The sequence below is a fragment of the Mauremys reevesii genome, linkage group 6 (genome assembly GCF_016161935.1).
Source record: "Mauremys reevesii isolate NIE-2019 linkage group 6, ASM1616193v1, whole genome shotgun sequence".
Lineage (NCBI taxonomy): Eukaryota > Metazoa > Chordata > Testudines > Geoemydidae > Mauremys > Mauremys reevesii.
The window spans coordinates 20,740,510-20,753,783 of record NC_052628.1 but is presented as its reverse complement, the minus strand read 5'-3'; the positions used below and the strand labels follow the sequence as shown (position 1 = coordinate 20,753,783).

The window sequence follows — 13,274 nt, the reverse complement described above, 5'->3', positions numbered from 1 at the left end:
CTCCACCCCATCACCCCGTCCCGATTTTTCACACTTTATCACCTAGGGTGACCAGATAGAAAGGAGTTTAGGCAAAATCAGTGCTACTTGGGTAACCACATTATGTTCACATTATTACACCTCAGTGATACCTGTGCAGCTTTATTATAGTTTAACTGACTGGCCCTCTAATCAGGGAGAAGGTGTGTTGAATAAGAACATGCTATGTTTACATTACGACTTTTTAAAAAAATGTATTAAGGAAAAGTTACAATAAAATTTTAACATACTACATTGTACATTACTTATAACTTATTCAGGATCAGGGCAATATTCAGAGAACCTGGCTAAAGATTCTGACTTGCTGGCTGGGGAACCCTCCTTCTGAATATGCTAGAAAGAGTGACCAAATGTCTAAATACCTGTCCTCTTGTTGGCATTTCTCTAGTGTACATACTTGATGGGAAAGCTTTTCTATTGCATATTTTACTCTACCACAATTCCACAAGAGGGATTATGCATTTCCATTAATGTACAATAAAAAGTCTAGCTGCGAACAATAAAAAGAAACTAATATGTCCTTCTGTTTAAAATGTATTAAGTAAGCAGGTCAGGGGATCTCTAGGAAGCTGGCATTTTGTCGTAAGAGGAATCTCTTTAATAGTTTCCTCCCCAAACCATCTAATTCCTGGACTGCCACATGTGCACAACAAAGCCACATGTGCACAACGAAGCCTGCCAACAAAGTACCTCCCTAGTAGCAAAAGTATAATGGAACTTACTTAACTGGAGTCAAATGCTATCTAGAGAATAATTTATAAAAAAAATTCTTTAGGGGCCACACAAATTGTAGATGTATATCCCCTTTCCCACATAGAGACAAACTCATCCAGAACAATTTCTTTGTCCAGAGCCATCTCCCATCTTTTCATCTGGGTCGTTTTCTTATCAATGTCGTTTCAAGTCAAAATTGTATATATTTTAGAAATTAAATCTTTTGTTCTTGCTTGCTCCTGCATCAACTCCTCAAATGTGATTAAAGGCCTAATATCCAGCAAAATCTTTGACTTTTCAATATTGAAAATATGGGATCTTTATGTTATTTACATTATTACATCTCTCTTGGTATGATTTCAAATCAGGACCCAAGAACAGCTGTCTGAATTGAGTAATCACAGCTCTTACCAACAACAAACTGTCACTTTGATATTTCCTAGGGATATTTTCCTCATTATTAATGAAAATAGCTAAGAGGAGGGCCTTGGCAGTAGAAATTTAGAAAATATGTCCAAAGCCACTAAGGTAGTCTGGATGAATGAGTGATATTTTATTTGTGGTGACCTACATTTCATTTTAACCCAATCATTTTTAATATATCCAGTCTTGTTCTCACTTTAGCAAGTGTTTGCATGTTCAATTATTAACCAAACAGATCACATTTCTTATTGTGATGCATAATAATAAGCCAAATTAGGGAAAGCTAATCCATGCCTCTTTGTAGGCTTATACAGAATGTTAGAACTCACCCTTTGTCATTTGTTTCCATAGGAATATTAATAGTGCATCCTGACATGTTTTTAATGTCATTTCAGGGATACCAACAGGGATGCATTGAAACAAAAATAATAACTTTGGGAGGACATTCATCTTTACCAAGGCTACCCTACCTAGCCAAGAAATTTCATATTTGTTCCATTCCTCCAAGTCTTTTATTATTTTATTCCACATTGGAGGGTAATTTGCCTTAATATTTATTACTAAATATTTTACAGTCTTTTACCCGTTTAAATTTATGTAGCTGACATTTTGAGGTCCCTCTAAAATGGCAAAGTAGTAGTAGTAGTATTTTCTGATTCTTAATTGTGGATATTTCATTTCAAGCCCCCAAGTTACTGAAGAAAATCCATGCTGAGCTAGTCCCTGATTGTTCTGGAAATATTAAATTATGCTGTCAGTTTGGGGAAATTCATGAAGACTCCATCGTTACATGGATTAAAGATTCAAAGTTACTAGCTCGAGTGAATAGAAGGTAAGGAGGGATCCTAACTGGCACATCCTGAAATATTTTGAGATTATCTTTTGTGGGGAAAAATTAAAGGGTCTAAAGATAAACTCTTGGTGAGAAAACTGTAGTGCAATGACTGGGACAATATACTGACTAAAACAAAGTAGTCAGAGTTTGCAGAGTGTATTAACATCAGACATTGTTTCCCTCCTTCAAGGTAGTTCCTGTCTGCTTGCTTTAGCTGTTTCATATCTGTTCCCATCAGACTGCCAACTACTGTACAAGATCATGCTAAGGTGAAATTCCAGCAGCTGGGCCAAACGATATAAACAAGTCTGGCTAAGATATGAGAAACTGGGAGATATGAATCTCTAAGGCCTAATAAAAGCAGCTTCTTCGAGGAACAGGAGAGGTCACATCCTTTGAACTTTAAGTTCTGTTTTAAATGGCCCTTTAAACTGACAAGGGTTGGGTATGAGTGAAAATTATATGACTCCTTAACTCAGCCAATTAAATTATATCAGGGTGACTGAGCAGCAGTGCACTGAGAAAAGTGGAAAATGAAAGTTTTATCTATTCAGGAGAGTTAGGCACCTAGCCTCTTTTGAGAATCCCACTAAGCATATGTAGGCACCTAAATACCTTTACAAATATGGACCTTAGTCCCCAATGACTTTCAATGATACTTAGGGCTCCTTAGTACTAACGTGACTTTTGAAAATGGAACTTTGGAGCCTAAGTCACATGGGCACTTTTGGAACTTTTTGCTCCCTCTTCCCATCTCTTCAGCCCTTTCCTTGTGCCCTTTCTCCAGTCTGTCAGGGTACATTTACACTGCAGGACAGCTGACTGAGGCTTGCATGGCACAAGCTGTGGAGCTATAAAATTGCAGTGTAGACACTCACCAGGTCTCAGGGCCCAGGCTCCAGCCTGAGCCCAAATAGCTAAGCTAAAATCTGATAGCCCCACAGCCCAAGCCCTGCGAGCACGAGTCAGCTGACCCAGCCTCTGAGACTTGGCGCCACTGGGGTTTTTTAATTGCAGTGTAGATGTATGCATAAAATCACAGAAATGTAGGACTGCAAAAGACCTTGAAAGATCATCTAGCCCAGCCCCCTGCAATGAGGCAGGACCAAATAAACCTAGACCTCGTACCCCTAGTCTTGTCACCATATAGACAGTAGGCCGTAAACTGAAAAGCATATCATAGACTGTACACTAATACAATACCCAATACAATGGGGCCCCGATGCTGATAGGGCATCTCTGGGCACTACTGTAATACAAATAGTAAATAATAAAGGTTACGAGAGAGGTATTTGAGCCTGGGGGTTTTACCATCTTGAACGTCACTGTTCTTGGAAAGCAGCCCTTCCCTAAATAGCATTACAGCACTAAGCAACAGTGACCCAAGAGTGGCATAAAAATGGGGGTTAGCATAGCTGAGGGCATGTACTAGTAGAGTAACTGAGCAGGTCCCCAACACTCACCAGATCACATCAGATGTGCCATTCTTAGCTCCTCCAAATGATGCTGTGGAGTGGCAAATATACAATATGAATGAAGAGGGAAAGGAGAGAACAGCTGGACAACTTATTACTAGTCCTAAACAAGAGCAGCTTTAAGTATAGACTGGATGCTGCAGGTGGCTAGGTAGGGTGGTCATTTTACCAGGAAGGGGTGCGTGGACACAGAGCAGTTGCAGTGCAGGCAACAGTCCAGGGGTTTATTGCTAAAGCATAAGCTGCATGAGGCCAGATAGCCAGAAAACACATTTCCTACCCTAGAAAAGGGCAGAGGAAAAGAATTGGGAAGGGTTCAGTGGGCAAATAAAGAGAGGTGGAGAAATCAGGGGAAAGAAAAAGGTAAGAATCCCAGGGAAAGGAAGAGAGATGAGAGGCGACTAGGGAAAAGGAAAAAGATCTTGGGGACCCAGGGAAAAGAGATGGGGAATCCATATTGTTTATTCAGGTTGGGAAGAGGAAACTAAAGATTATTATTGACTTAGGGCCCCAGTTCAGCACTTATACACATTCTTAACTCTGATTGAAGTCAAGTTAATGGGTGCTCACATGCATTGCTGAGTAGAGCTGGCCTTAAGCACATGCTTAAAGTTGAGCATAGGCTCAAAGATAAAATATAAGGTGCCAATACACCAGCCTTAGTCTCACACACACAGTCAAATTCAGCCGTGATGTTAGCAACCTTTGTTCTCATTCATGTCAAAAAGTGGTCCATACCAATATCCAATAACTATACATGTTTCTTTGGAAGGACGCACTCTATTTCCATGCAGAGCTGTTCTGAATATCCAATCAACAGTATTTGTTTCTTAGTCTACAGGAAAATATACTTTACATGCTATGTTAAGAGACTACAGAAAACATTCTATCTTATGACTGCTAGTGTCATGTTCCCCAATACACATGCCCTGCCTGCCGTAGCAAGTTTACCTGTGAAACCAATATGAATATTAGAAACTGACAAGAGTTTCTAATATTGTAATATAATCAGGTTCTATGTAGGTTTGGTAAAAGTATTATTTTCTCTCAGGATATGATGAAAAATTTTTTACTGGGCAATACAAAACAGGCTGAATGCTTCCAAGTGGGGTTTGAAAAAACATATCAAATCTATTCACATCCCCTCTTAATCACGCTCTTTGTAGCATCATTTAGTCCAAAAACTTGGGTGGTTCTGAGTAAGTTGGTTAGAAAAAAATGTTTTAAAATACTAAACTGCAAATGTTAACAACTTCTATTCCAGTGCAGGGGATGATTCGCCAGTGTCTTTGGCAATAGTTCAAACTAGCATAAAAGACCAGGGATTGTATTATTGCTGCTTGAAGAATGTTTATGGAAAGGTGACTGCTGAATTTAACCTGAACTCTGAAGGTAAATCCGAGCACACTGGCTTTTAAATTATAAGAACAATGACAGACACCATTTGAATTCTGTGTCACTACAGTGTCTCTTTCCTTTTGTTCCCTTGCAGTATTGAAACATCTTTCAAGTTATCAGGATACTGAAGGTAAATACATTCATTGTTTGTTTCAAATACCTGCCCTTACTAATTGGCACACTTTTGTCAATAAAATATAAATTAAAAATCAACAATAAATTTGTAAGTATAGATGTTATTAGGCTCCTGAAGGTAAAGGACCAGGTTTGTTAGTTCTTTGCATTTCTCTGGTGATGCAAAGCAGCTGTCAGCTTAGTTTAACTATCTGGTTATCATTATACAGCTGCTTTGCATCATCAAAGTGGGCTGATTGTTTCAGTGAATCTGGCCCAACATATTTCATTTCTCTTAATGTGAAAATAAATGATGAGCAAAGCTGCCACTTTAATGATGGTCCCAGAGATGAACTTATGGAAAGAATTTTCAAACAAGATCCAAACAAAAACATGAACAAAAATATACATATTTATGTGCACAATTGCAGTGCTTTCATATGTAAATCAAATAGCACTTGCAAATGGTAAATTAGGTGCCTGAACAGCTATGTTCAGGTCAGATCACCCAGTTTGCACATGCAGTCATGATTCTTACAGTTCTCCCTCCCTTGATCAGAGGAATGAACTGTTGTGTGTGATGCTGGCTGTTCTAGAATTAGGAACAGAATCATTCTTCGCAACACATCTTTTCAGTGTGGAAGTTATGTCTTAAATTGTCTCAGGGGAAATTAGTGCATCCACAAAAGCTTGCACTCATCTTTTGCATACCAAAACACCTCCATTTACACACACAAGTCAAAAGATACATAGTAGGAAAAACCCAACATTTTTAAAAATACTAACACTCAGATTTACAATTTCTATAGAAGCAGCAAAGAGTCCTGTGGCACCTTATAGACTAACAGACGTATTGGAGCATGAGCTTTCGTGGGTGAATACCCACTTCGTCGGATGTGAAGAATTATAGAAATGTTGGGCTGGAAGGGACCTCGAGGAGTTACCGAGTACAGCTCCCTGCACTGAGCCAGGACCAAATAAACCTAGACCATTGTCTAACCTGTTCTTAAAAACCTCCACTGATGGGTTTTGCTCAATCTCCTTTCATAGGCACCGACTGTGGGTGCTCTGGGGCTGGAGCATCCACGGGGAAAAAATAGTGGGTGCTCTGCACCCAGCGGCAGCCAAACTCCCCTCACCCCCCACCTCGCCCCTCCTCCTCCTCCCCCTGAACACGCCATGTCGCCACTCCTCCGCCTACCTTCCAGCACTTCTCGCCCGGCTGCCACCAAACAGCAGCAAGCTCTGGGAGGGAGGGGGAGGAGCGGGAACATGGTGCACTCAGTGGAAGAGGTGGGGCCGGGGCAGGGATTTGGGGAAGGAGTCGGAACAGGGGAAGGGAGGGGGTGGAGTTGGAGTGGGGACTTTGGGGAAGGGGTTGGAATGGGGGTGGGGAAGAAGTGGGAGGGTTGGGGCAGGGCCTCATGGAAGGGGGGGGTCAGGGCAGGGACGGTGACAGAGGGGGCGTCAAGCACCCACCGGCAGGAGCAGAAGTCAGCACCTATACCTCCCTTGGAAGTCTATTCCAGAATTTAACCACCCGTTAACTGTTATCAGGTCATCCCTTCAGACAGGGTGCAAGTAACTTAATGGACTTACCGGTATGCAGGGCAGCCGGGTCCTGGGTAAGGTGTGTGGGGACGCTCTGGGCCCCCAGAAGGGGCTAGGCTGTGGCCAGACTCCCCCAGCCAGCCCTTCAGAGCTGCCCGGCCTGCACCAACCCAGGCTCCGGTAGCGATTTAAAGGACCCGGGTCTCGGCCACTGCTGCAGTGGCTGTCCCTTTCCCCTGCCCCTCCCCATCAGCGGCCCTGCCAGTATGGTCAACTATGTACCGGCAGCCACTTTCTTACTGGTACACCATACTGGACCGTACAGGCTTACTTTCACCTCTGCCCTCAGACTTCTTTTCCCAAGACTAAACATGCCCATTTTTTAACCTTTCTTCATTGGTCAGGCTTCCTAAAGCTTTGATCATTTTTATTGCTTTCCTCTGGATTCCCTCCAATTTGTCCATATCTTTCCTAAATTGTGGCACCCAAAACTGGACACAATACTCAGCTGAGGCCTCACCAGTTCGAAGTAGAATGAGACAATTACCTCCCACATATGACACTTCTGTTAATACATCTCAGAATGTTATTAGCCTTTTTCCACAACTGCATCACACTGTTGACTCATGTTAAATTTATGATCCGCCGTAAGCCCCAGATCCTTTCCAGCAGTACTGCCACCTAGTCAGTTATTTCCCATTTTGTACTTCTATTTGTGCATTTGATTTTTATTTCCTAAGTGAAGTCCTTTGCACTTGTCTTTATTGAATATCATCTTGATTTCAGACCAAATTGTCCAATTTGTCAAGGTCATTTTGAATTCTAATTCTGTCCTCCAAAGTGCTCCCCGCTTGGTGTCATCTGCAAATATTATAAGCTTATTCCCCACTCCATTATCCAAGTCACTAATGAAAATATTGAATAGTACCAAACCCAGGACAGACCCCCGCAGGGCCCCTTTAGATATGTCCTCCCAGTCTGACAGTGAACCATTAAACACTACTCTTTTAGTACGGTTTTTCAACCAGATTCTTCTCCCTATTATTGTCCCTTTCTAGTCTCCCTTACTATAACTAAATAGGCTTGAAATTATCTTCCACCTTACTATTTGTAAAGATGTCATCTTTCTTTTCTTTATAGTGCCCTCATTTTTTTCTGCTCCATCACTACAAGGTGTTGCATACAAATCACTGCACCCAATTCTGTAAAACTTTTTTCCTGTCAAATATTTTGGAATACACCTTGTAGCTATTTCATTTCTATATAAAGCTAACCTGTATTTTATAACAAACAAAAGTCCCCTTGTACTTCATCATGGTGACCCCAAATGTTCTTGGCCAAAACAAGTTTGGCCAGAAAATATCTGTCAGTCCTGTGTTTCCCTAGTGTGCTTATGAGAGTGTCATGTGGGACTGTGTCAAAAATCTTACTAAAGTCATGATATATCATGTCAACAGCTTCTCTCTATCCACTAGACCACTAACCTTAAGGCAGTAATTCTGGATGATTACCTAATCATACAGCAGCAAAGAGTCCTGTGGCACCTTATAGACTAACAGATGTTCATGAGCTTTTGTGGGTGAATACATCCGACGAAGTGGGTATTCACCCACGAAAGCTCATGCTCCAAAACGTCTGTTAGTCTATAAGGTGCCACAGGATTCTTTGCTGCTTTTACAGATCCAGACTAACACGGCTACCCCTCTGATACTTAATCATACAGCAAAATCATCATAATATATATTCCAATACAGATTGACAAAGTCATGTAGCTTGATTTTCAAAAACTCTGATTAACAGTGGTGGAGGGTTTTGATCGCATAGGTGCATATTCTAATCCAACATGCACAATGCATCACATATCTTGGTGAATGCACTTATCACTAAAATTCAGGTCTGGAGTTTAAACATTCCGATATTCGGGAGCATCTGAGCAGAGGATTTAGCATTTGACCCATTTTATAGCTAGGGCCAGTTACAACAGTCAGATCTGGTTTGGGATTTTGATTTTTCCCAAACTTCAGAGGTGTTCAGCTCCAGAGTTGTGGCTTGGGTACTAATGCTTATGTGTCTGTAGGTCTGATTGTTCTCCTTAACCTTTTAGGATAGGACAAGAAGCAATGGGCTTAAATTGCAGCCAGGGTGGTTTGGATTGGACATTAGGAAAAGCTTTCTAACTGTCAGGATGGTTAAGCACTGGAATAAATTGCTAGAGAGGTTGTGGAATCTCCATCATTGGAGATTTTTAAGAGCAGGTTAAACAAATACCTGTCAGGGATGATCTAGAAGATAATAGTTAGTCCTGCCATGAGTGCAGGGTACTGGACTAGATGATCTCTCAAGGTCCCTTCCAGTCCTTTGATATGATAGTGTTTCCAAGGTGCAGCCCAAGACACAACACTCATCAGAGATTAAATTAGCTTTGACTCTGAATCCTCTTTCATTATACCATTAATACATGATAAATCATCTTTTCCTCTTGCACCAGAAATGCCTTCAGACCTTATAGATCAGTCATCAGTGCAATATTTCTTTGACAGTTCTTTCCCATTATGCGTTGCCCCTTGCTGTCCCCATAAAGGCAAAATTCCCCTTAAAGCTAATGGGAGTTTGCAGAATTGTGCCTTTTATGGAATTCCTGTAGTATAAAACAGGTTGAGTTAAATGGACAGATACTTTTGATGCATTTGGTGCACTGTCACTTCACACACAGTAACTAGTGAAATACCACCGCAACATGTCACAGTAATAAAGAAGGAGAAAAAAAGAGGGGCAATAAGATATTCTGGCATAAAATCTTCCAGTGCTATTTGAACACATGGTATTTGCAAGTTGTCTGCTGTGTAACTTTACCCAAGGAGAAGGGCAAGGATGAAGATCTGGAATATTTTCCCCATGTGTTATCTTTTATTTAATCAGACCGGCACATCTTGCTATGCATGTGCTAAAGATAGACAACGCTTTGCAAATTGGTTTATCATTTCTGAACATACTGTACTAGTCAACTACTTCATTCAGATGGTTGATTTTTTTCTTGTTTCTCTTTGTGGAGTAGAATTAATCATTCACTTCCTCTTTAAAACAAATGGAGGGCTTTTCATCTAGCAATGCTGTATAACTTAATAAAAGAACTATAATTGGAGATAAGGAGCCCTTTTATTATAGCACTGTATATATACATACACTGTTCATTCTTTGCTTCAAAGGGAGTCAAAGGTTTACATAGTCTAAAGTGGAGATAGTCACTTTTGCAAGCAGAAAGACTTTGGACTGCACACTTAGGGCTTTAGGTTTTCTTCTCTCACTTTTCATTAACACAGGAGAAGTTGTATGTACATAGAGAGATGAAAGTAGTCCTCACTCTACGTAACTCTGTGGTAGGATGACCAGATAGCAAGTGTGAAAAATTGGGATACTTCCCCCCTGCCCCCCCCTGGGGGCAGGGAGTATAGTTGCCTATATAAGGGCAGGTCCATACTCACCGCGCGGGTCGACGCGGTGAGTTCGACATCACGGAGTTCGAACTATCGCGTCTGATCTAGATGCGATAGTTCGAACTCCGGAAGCGCCGCGGTCGACTCCGGTACTCCACCACTGCAAACGGCGGTGGTGGAGTCGACGGGGGAGCTGCGGAGTTCGACCCCGCCGCGTCTGGACGGGTGAGTAGTTCGAATTAGGGTACTTCGAATTCAGCTACGCTATTCCCGTAGCTGAATTTGCGTACCCTAATTCGAACCCCCTTTTTAGTGCGGACCAGGCCTCAGACAAAGCCCCTAATATTGGGACATCTGGTCACCCAACTCTGCAGATCTGAAATACAGGTAGAATTTTTAGTTTATTTTCCTCTACAAACTTGCCCTTCTCCCCACTTCACTTTTTAATTTTACTCTTTTTGTATTTCCCTGCTTCTTCTTCCTCCAATATTTTGTCTGTATTTTCGTGGTAACATTATTCCACACATTTAGAAATTGAAGTCAGTAATTCCGCAGTTTTATTCAGTTTTAACAAACTTAAGCAGATGTTCGTCATCTCAGTGCAACCTATAAAATCCACAGGTGACAGTTTGAGAAATCATGGTTCAAATTTATGCCTAGTGTCACCCCCACTGAAATCAATGCAGTTACTCCACAGATGAATGTGACACAATATTTTATGGAGAACCTGAGTCTACACAAAACCACCTGTGGAATAAGTGTCATAGAATCATGGAAATGGAGGACTGGAAAGGACTCGATAGGTCATCAAGTCTAGTCCCTGCACTGAGAAATGACTAAGTATTACCTAGACCATCCCTCCTAATCCTCCTATTATCTTATCTCCTTTCTAATCAATCAATCTTTAACCTAGTGCGTACTGCTTTAAAACACAACTATTCAAGATACATGATTTAGCATGTAATTCTGCAGCTCTGGGACTGATCTGAAAAATGTTATTGATGCTATAATTATTATGTATACTATGGTAGTATCTGGTCCAGATTGGGACCTCCTTGAACTAGGTGCTGTACAAGCACACAGGTAACCATGGTTTCTGCACTGAAGAAATCTGAAAGCTAAAGTTAATTTTTAAACATTGTTTTTCAAATTGTAAAATAAGCTAAGGCAGAATTGACAACACCCTCACGTCTTCAGGCTTTTCTAAAAAGATTAGGCCTGATTTCCAGGGAGCTTAGGTGTGCAATCACACATGCAAATAGAGCACACCCTCGCTGTGTGTGTATTATGTAGGCTCAATGGCCCAACTTTCCTGCCTTCTCATGGAGACAAAAAAATTGAAGCAAATCACCCCCACCACCGACTTCAGGTTCTCAAGCTGTAGTGGCTTCACGTACATTTGAGGATCCAGTTCAAAATTGCCCTTCTTGTTTTTAAAATCCATTGTGGATTTGCTCCAGCCTACCTCATGGACCTTGTAGCTCTCTCTTTCCCTCTCTACTCCATCAATGAGACTCCCTCTCTGTCCCTCCACAGTGTCTCGGCATTCTCTTCTGCAGTCTTTCCCCGTCAGAACAGCCTTCTTTCCACCTCTTTCCCCTATTTTTTTTCTTTTCACTCTTAAGAGTCTCTTTCTTTGCAATTTACTGCGTATATGCAAAGATGCTGTACAGAACACAGTTTCATTGTGGTTTAGGTTTGGAAGAGATTGAATTCATTCAGCTCATGTTCAGAGAAGACTTCATCAGCGATAGCTATTTTGGTGGCAACCTACATGGAAGAATTGCAACGGAAGAGTTGCACTTTGGCGAAGGGGTGCACCGGAAAGCATTTCGAAGTAAAGTGATGCAAGGCCTGGTGCCTATATTCAGCCCCGGTCATCCCTGTGTTCTTAAAGTGCACACTGCTATTTCATACGGGACCAAAACCAATGATGAACTTGTTCAGAAGAACTACAAACTGGCAATGCAGGTAAACTCCATTTTCCTCTGTAAACAAACATTGTGGGAATAGCCGGCTTTGAAATTTTCAAACAGCTGGCTGTGTTAAATGTTTTCAGTAACGCTGCATTGGCATTCCTGTTTATAATATAGGAATGCTATGTTCAAAATACCGCAAGAGAGTACGCCAAGATATACGCAACAGAAGCAGAATCTTTGGAAGGCTTTGGAGACGTGCCAGAGTGAGTATGTATATTATTCTGAGCTACACTGGCCATCTGGCTCCTGGAAAATATTGCTGGGGAAGAAAAAACAGGCATGCTGAGAACATATGGGGTACCACTGCAGTCATATCTTAGATCATACTTGGTAACGATGAAATGGTAAGAATGATTCTTTTTTCCAATTATAAAGAAAAAGAGTAAACTCCAGTGAGTAGCGGAGATTCAGAAGCAAAGGGCCTAATTCCAATCTCACTTATACTGATGTGAAGAGTAATCCATATATGTTAGTGCAAGTACACCAGTGTAAACTCAGTGGTAGATGAAAGTCAGACCCAAAAGCTTTCAATTAAAAATAAAACCTAGCAAAAAAACCCATAGAATTTCTGAAAGCTGGTACTTAGTCTCTTCTGTTTAGGCAAGTCACTTGAGCCCATCTGTGCTTAAGCCAGTTTAGCTCTGGTTCTGGACTCTTCTCATGTTTGGGATGTTCATATTGAAGGATTGTCCCAGTGTAGAGAGCGGGTTTGTCTATGTATGGAGATCAAGTGAGTAGTTTTAGTACAGACCATTGCTGCACCTCAGGTTGGGAAGTGACACCTCGTGAATTTTGCAACAGATATCTCAGACCTTTTTCAAAGGATTTGCTGTTCCTGTGTATGGCTACCATATATAGTCAGATGCCCTAAGGATGGTTGAAATTCCACCTGTCCATGACTCACCTCAAGGATAAACCTCGCATGCCTGTGAGCAGCCTAAGTCTCCATCTCCTTCTAGATGACATAAGATATCTGCTTCAGCTGCATCTGAATCACTGAAAAAGATTAGAGTGGATGAGTTAACTGTTATCCCAGTAGTCTCTCTATATATAGTGAAAGATTATTCCATTTGGATTCCAATCCAGAAAACAGTGAAATAGAACATCTATATGCTGACCCAAAGTGAACTGAACATTAAGCTAAGCCCTGGCTTTATCCAAAACAGCAGGCGGTTTTGGTATCCACACCACCTCTTTCCATCTTCACTAATTAGAATAATTTATATACATGCCATTCACAGAGGCAGCTATTTCATAGAGCACCAGAAGGAAAGAGGAAGGCTGGACTGTTTCCATTTGGTTACTCTGTATG

At 41.3% G+C, this 13,274-nt stretch overlaps 1 protein-coding gene across 1 annotated transcript in view; it reads left to right on the top strand.

Moving 5' to 3' along the window:
* Window positions 1–13,274, top strand: part of ALPK2 (alpha kinase 2) — a 63,134-nt gene that overhangs the window by 31,985 nt on the left and 17,875 nt on the right. Inside the window, exons 5-9 of the mRNA XM_039544420.1 lie at window positions 1,861–2,008; window positions 4,751–4,878; window positions 4,979–5,014; window positions 11,680–11,954; window positions 12,077–12,165. Coding sequence (XP_039400354.1) covers window positions 1,861–2,008; window positions 4,751–4,878; window positions 4,979–5,014; window positions 11,680–11,954; window positions 12,077–12,165 — 676 coding nt within the window. The remainder of the gene's footprint in view (window positions 1–1,860; window positions 2,009–4,750; window positions 4,879–4,978; window positions 5,015–11,679; window positions 11,955–12,076; window positions 12,166–13,274) is intronic.